Below are 7,272 nucleotides of genomic sequence, written 5' to 3' on the forward strand. Positions count from 1 at the left end.
CTCTGGGTCCTCTTTTTGGGGGATGAGAGGGATTGGCTCTGGCTCAATTAGTATAAACATTTCCTTTTTGACTTGCAGGGGAGAACCAGAACAGCTGACGAAGGAAACAACGTGGAAAAAAGGGGGGCGCTCATTCCCCCTTTATGGTCTCTTTTTCCCTGCACGTCACTATAATTGATAATTTTAAATGAATTATCATATGACACCAAAAAAAATCGAGAGATTTAGATAGTCATTTCGAATTTAGGGAATTAGTGCGATGGGCCTTCACCACACAATCCGCGGCATGATTAGCATTCCTAGGGCAATGTGATGTTCTCTGCTATGTGATTGCACCCGCCTCCAAGAGCAAGTTGATGGTGTAGGATCATGCAGCGTATATAAGTTCAATAAGAGATGGCGATTCAATCGAGATCGAGGGAACGCGAAAAGCACATAAGTTTTGCTTATGATTAGATTGTTTTATTACCTTGCAACTGAATGTAAAGAAATTTATTGTCAAGTTTCGTGCATCTAAAGAGTCTAGTGCTAGCATATTTCATAAGCCTGACTGCTCTCTCAAATTCTTCCAACTTAAAAAGATCCCATAGGAAGACATATATCAATTCCAAGGAAAAAAAACAGCACATAGCTTCAAAAAAATTATTGTCACGCCCCATACCCCACGAAGCGCGAGCATCCCACCTTCGGTCGTTTGACTGCGACGTCCCAGGAAGCATCGCCGACCCACACCCATATATAGATCAAACACAAGCGGAAGCATAAAATAAACAAACCCAGACAACTACGATATGAGCCAAGGATAGCCATACATCAAACACCATCATAGAAAATAATTACACATTTATATTACTATTAAAAACCCTTTGTACAATATTTACAAGTACAAACAAAAAGGCACACATGATCAGTAGCCACTTGGTCAAAAAGGGATAAGTGGCTAGGGAGGTCAGGCTAAAACTCAGGGGGAGGGCTACAGTCCAAAAAGTAACGGCCCCCACTACTAACTAAGGACATTGGGTGACCTTAAGGTTCCCAATCAGGATCGGATGACTCGGAAGAATTCTCTGACAACTCCTCGGAGGCGTCCTCACTAGATTCTGACTCCTCCGAATCCATCGCCTGGGCTCGCTCATCCTCGGAGTCCGACTCCAACTCCGGGTCAAGGTAAAGCTCGAACCCCTCCTCATCTGATCCCAGCTCTGCCACCTCTCCGTCCTTCTCTACGTCCTGCTCCATGGCCTCGGGTTCATCCTCCTCCTCATCCATCGGCTCGGGGTCCTCCGCTAGTACATCAGGCTCCTCATTCACCTCCTCCTCCTGCATCATCCACTCGGGTGTAATCTCAGGGTCGATCACCTCACCATCAATTATAATTGGCTGCATCAACCCAACATCATCGACCGGGATATCAAAGGTCCTAAGGGGCTCTCCCACATTTCCATCGGCATCCCGGTGGCACCATGCCACGTACTCCTGCTTCTGGTAAAAATACTCGCCTATCTCCACATATACTACTTATCGATACCTCACGAAAGCCTCCCCATTACCTGAGGGGTAGGTATTGCTATACTGCTGAATCTGTACAGGGATCCCAAAAAGAGTCGGTGGTCTCTCCATCCTCACAATTGGGGGTCTGAAAAGTTTCGATTTACACAACCGTGAGACGAATCTCAATGAGTTCAACCCCTAAACCTAGGCTAGGCTAGCATGCAATCTCCTGACCGGAAACAAATATTTAAATCACGATACAACAATAATCAAACCATTCTCTGACCTTGCAGGTTAGATAGATCAACATATAATAGTCACCGCACATACGTGGTACACATTATCACACGTACGCCAATCACATTCTCATGCACCGAGTCTCACACACTCGCATGCCAGTCCATGCATGTTCATGCATGCAGATGTCGTCGACAGGTCACGTGCATTTCCCGGCCCACTGACCCACATTGGCAATCGCCCAATTTATTATTTATTACGACGACTCGAGTCAACAACATTCACGGCCTGATGCGTCTAGCCTGCTTCAAAGTGCATGAGGCGCAGCAACCGATCTGGCCCAGTGTCTCTAGCCTGCTTCAAAGTGCATGAGGCGCAACACTGATCTCCTTACGAACCAGAGCCTGCTTCAAAATGCATGAGGATGGTCGTCTTCCGGACGTACCGGGCATCGTCCTGCTTCAAAGTGCATGAGGACGGTATCGATCCGAAGGTCACGACCCGAAGGTCTTTAGGTGATCATGCAACTCATTATTATCCAAACCCAGCGTATGATGCTTCAGGGTATTTTAGGTGATCATACACTCATGGCAGGCACGCATTCTCGCACAATTTCCCCACATGCCTCACACTAGGCATGCATAATGCGTGTCCATGTTATGCAATGCAATGCACCATGAGCACCAATGAAATTCAAACACTCAATATCACAACACGTGCTCAATTGGCCCAATTAATACCATGTGGTCCAATGTGCGATTCACAATTCAATAATTAATTGCAAGCCAAACAGTGGCCATTCACACTCCACAAAAATCAGCCACACCACATGCGACATAGCAGTACTCAATCAATCACAATTAAGCACGAATTACATACAATCAATCAACTCGGACATACCCGGCAATTCCACCAATGGGCTCCTAAATTGGCTAATCAATCCAATTACTCTCCCCAATAAATTCTCATTGATCCACTACATTTTTCCCGATAATAATTCATACCAATCGGTACACTAATTCCTCTAAGCATGTACTAGTATTCCTAAACCAGTCCAGAAAAATGCACCATCAGTCCTAATCCGGATTTAGGAATTTTACTCACTTAAATTCTGGACCACGGCGACGAGGAACGGCGGCCGATCACTGATGAACAGTGAAACCGGCGGCGACGTTCCCGGCGAACGGTACGGACGGCGGTGTACGGACGGGGGCGATGTACAGACACTGTACGGACAGCGGGGGGACGGTGGCCGGCGAGGTGGCGGTGGCCCGCGCGACGGCCGTACGGACTGCGAACCGTACGGACGCTACAGTACCGACCGTACGGACACTGTATGGACAGGTACGGTCGGCGTCGTACAGCGTGGCTGGACGGCTGGGTGGCGACGGATCGGCGATCTGAGCTTCGGCGAAGCTCCGGCGGCCCTATTTGCCGGACGGGAAAGAGAGAAAAAGAGGAAGAAAGAGAGAGAAATAGAGAGAGAAAGGGTCGGACAGGGGCAAGGCTGAGGCTAGGGGCTGTGGTGGTCGACGGCGGGGAACGGCGGTCGGCGGCGGTGCTCCGGTGGCCGGCGGTGAGCTCTGGCAAAGCCAAGCCGAGAGAGAACAAGAGGGAAAGAGAGAGAAATCGGGAGAGAGAGAGGGAGAGGATGGTTTGGCCAGATGAGGGTGAGAGGAGAGAGAGAGAGAGAGTCTTAACATGGTCAAACATTAGGGGCTAGGGGCGCCAAGTATCGCCGATCCGCACGATTTGACCAAAACGCCACTAATCTAACGGTTCTAATCCATCCCTATCCAAAAAGTGAAGGATAAAATGTTCTTTGGCCCAATAATGCAGCTGATAATCCATATTTAATTACCCCAAAATTTTTCCCAAAATTCGGAACTGAAAACGGCCCAAGGGCAAAACCGTCATTTTTCCGGTCCCGGGGCGAAGTTCCATTTTTCGCCCGTACCAACCCTCCATGTGCGTGGCCAACATAATGCGGTGTCGGAATCGCGAAATTCATCGCGCAAGCCCTCGAAAATCCACGTCAAAGTTTCGGGAATAAAATAATATTATTTTTTCAATTTTTGTCGAAATTCCAATTTTTTGCCATAACGACTCCCGGTATGCGTGGCCACCCAAAAATCGCGTCGGCCTCGAAAAATAACCTCATTTGGTCTCGAAAAGCAACGCTGGCGTCTCGAGGGGCAAAATCGTAATTTTTCACCCCCGGACCGAAATTCCAATTTTTACTCGTACTAACTCCAAACGTGTGTGGCCAGTGCAATATGACGTCAGATTCCCAAAAATAGTCTCTTAAACCTTCGAAAATTGATATCGTAATCCGGGTCCAATTCCGTGAATCAAAAACTCGCTAAACTTTCAATTTTAGGGTCTCTCACTAACGGGGCGGCTGTTTAGAGGTTACGCGTATCGACCTAGGGCTATCCGTATCGTAATGGTCTCGATCATTGAGAAAATGAGAAATTATCACTAGTTCCCGAGATCACGATTGTTCGGTTCAAGTTCAGGACTGGTTGGCCACGTGTACTTTCGGTCTTGTAGAATCACCTGCGTCCCTATTGTACATCGTAGGCCTTGGCCAAACCCAATCCATTACCCTTTCCTATGATCGGCCCACGTTGGCCCAAAATATTCCCTCAGCGTCTCTCGTGATCGGTGTCTGTTTCACGATAGGGTCCCCGGTCCACGTACTGCTTCTTAATTAGCCATACCCTATTGGTTAGTATCCCAAGAGTGATCAGCTCTGGGCGAGACTTACTAAAATGAAATGCGAATTAATATCAGTTTTATTGATCCCGGAATTACATCGTAGGCCTTCCTATTTTTTGGCTGAACATGTTATATTCAAAATGGAGACATGATATTTAACATTTCTGAATATAATCTATTGATGTGGAACTCTGAGTCCGAAATAGTCAGCCCTATGGGGATCGAGATTCGAACGGGACTTACAGCAAATCACAACTCAAGAAGAATACATTCCTCGAAGCATCACATCTCCCTAAGCATCAAGATGAAGAGAAGAATTGCATCACAAAATATAAAAGACAGACTTGCCAAAATTCAAAACAAATTAATTCACTCAGTGTTCATTACATTCTTCGCAAGAAAATACCTTATTCAGAGACCCTACTAAGACCTACGCTAAGTCTAGATAGGAACATGAATCCAACTTTAAAATAGGAAACACACTGTAAAAATAGAAGCTCGGTAAAAAAGAGTAGATAGAAGAATCCTAATCCTTTAAGCATTATTAATCTCTCGCATATAAGAATAAGACACGAATTCGGAGCTTTTAAAAATTGAAACTTTCCAATTACCCCTCGCAAATCACGTGGCAAAAATCACCATCTCCTCCTCCTCCTCCTCCGTCTCCACCGCCACCCCGTTCAGCTCACACTCCTCCCTCAGCCCTCCGTACTTTCCAAATTGCCCTCACAATTCACGACGCAAAAATCACCATGTCCTCCTCCTCCTCCTCCTCCTCCTCCACCACCCCGTTCAGCTCGCACCCCTCCCTCATCCGTCCTCCGTACTTCTCGTTCCTCTCCGCCCTCGCCCTCAGCGCCTCCAGCAGCTCCCCCACCGCCCTCTCCTTGTTCCTCCGGTTCTTGATCAGCACCTCGCTCATGTCTGCTGGCGTCATCTTGGCCTTCTCCGCCACCTCCCTGCCGCCCAGGTAGTCCCGGAGCAGGATCTTGAGCGTGAATGTCAAGACCTCTCACGTGCAGGATCCTCGGGAAGAAGGCAATAATGGTCAGGAGGGAAGCCACGATGCTCAGGAGGGAGGACACGGAGTCCAGAGATGTCCAAGACGACTCCATTTCTTTCAAGATCTCTTGGTGGTGTAGAAGGAGGAGACGATGATGCACGATCGGGTTTGGGTTTTTTTTTCTGAGGAGTGGTCGATTATTTATCGGGGGATAAAGACAAGCCAAAGCAAAATAGAGTTGAGCGCCCAGAGCTGACATCATTTGGGCGCTCGACTCGAACATTCTAACATTCTAATATTAGAATATTAGAATGTTCGAATTGAGCGCCCAAATGATGTCAGTGTCAAAGCAAAATAGAGTCGAGCACAAAACAATGTCAGCTGACGTCATTTGCGCTCGACTTTATTTTGCTTTAGCTTGTCTTTATCCCCTATAAATAATTCTCAGAAAAAAAAAAATCTAAACCCAACCGGGCGTCGTCGTCTCCTCCTTCTATTAGTCTAATACAAAATTTTCCCCGTATTCCTTTACGTGGAAGCTTCGTACAACTTGCTGCTGCTGCTGCTATGGAGGAAGGACTCCGCGCGATGGTGAAATGCGGTTGATATGGGAAAGTTAATTAGTCAAAAAAGCGAGAATAAAGCAAAAAAAAAAAAAAGTCTCCAAAAAAATTCCCTCTTATAGCTAAACATGCCGCCCCACTTTGATTTTATGGCACACATGTCATATAACAATTTCATTTCTTTCCAATGGCACGGCCACAAATTTGTAAAGGACTTCGTACAGTGTGCCCCGAGTATATTTGTTAAGCAACGAAGCGATAGAATTCTAAAATAATCGAAATCCGGATTACAAGAATGCGATCGACGGCCCAAAAATAACTATATCGACGTGAATTCGGTAAAGTTTGAATTTTTCACCACATGTTCTGTGTAACGTTTGTTATTGCACGCCGGTCTTGTAGCGAGAAATTCGAGAGCACATCGAGTTCACGCAAGTTCGATCTATTGATTTTGTGAGGTCTAACGTACAACTCATATGACATAACGACTCCGATGGATCGAGTCTACGCGAACTCGGTCCACTCTGGAACGACCCTTCTTACGATGGATTTATTTAATAAAAATAAGAAGGAAAAGGGGCAGGATGGGTGTGGCTGATTGGCTCATTACGAGGGGTTAGGAGTGGAGGGGATGTTGGTGAGGTGAGTGTCATCGCCCTTGGTCCATTACGCGTGTTCTCCCCAAATTTCTCCCTCTCAAAAGAAATGGAATAGTGACCGTGACAAAGCCCCCATATACACGGCACCCTCTCTCTCTCTCTCTCTCTCTCTCTCTGGGTCTTGGTTTTGGGGGATGAAAGGGATTGGCTCTGGCTTGATTGGTATAAACATTTCCTTTATGATCTCTTTTTCCCTGCACATCACTATAATTGATAATTTTAAATGGATTATCACGTGACACCAAAGGAAACCGGGAGGTTTAGACAGCCATTTCGGATCTAGGGAATTAGTGCAACGGGCCTTCGCCACCCAATCCGCGGCATGATTAGCATTCCTAGGGCAATGTGATGTTCACTGCTATGTGATTGCACCCACCTCCAAGAGCAAGTCGATGGTGTAGGATCATGCAACGTATATAAGTTCAATAAGAGATGGCGATTCAACCGAGATCGAGCAAGCGTGAAAAGCACGTAAGTTTTGCTTCTGATTAGACTGTTTTATTACCTTCCAACTGAATGTAAAGAAATTTATTGTCACGTTTCGTGCATCTAAAGAGCCTAGTGCTAGCATATTTCATAAATGCTGAGCATGATAAAC

The 7,272-nt window shown here is 46.4% G+C and overlaps 1 protein-coding gene across 1 annotated transcript; it reads right to left on the reverse strand.

The window, feature by feature from the left end:
- Positions 1 to 1,026: 1,026 nt before the first annotated feature.
- Positions 1,027 to 5,386, reverse strand: LOC130137892 (uncharacterized). The gene is made up of 2 exons (XM_056310405.1): positions 5,201 to 5,386; positions 1,027 to 1,482 (listed from the first exon to the last, which is right to left on the reverse strand). Exons 1-2 carry the CDS (start codon positions 5,384 to 5,386, stop codon positions 1,027 to 1,029), a joined length of 642 nt encoding a protein of 213 aa, XP_056166380.1.
- Positions 5,387 to 7,272: the final 1,886 nt, after the last annotated feature.

The sequence above is a fragment of the Syzygium oleosum genome, unplaced genomic scaffold, assembly GCF_021117445.2.
Source record: "Syzygium oleosum isolate NSW1041296 unplaced genomic scaffold, Sole_v2.1 Sole_v2.04, whole genome shotgun sequence".
NCBI lineage: Eukaryota > Viridiplantae > Streptophyta > Magnoliopsida > Myrtales > Myrtaceae > Syzygium > Syzygium oleosum.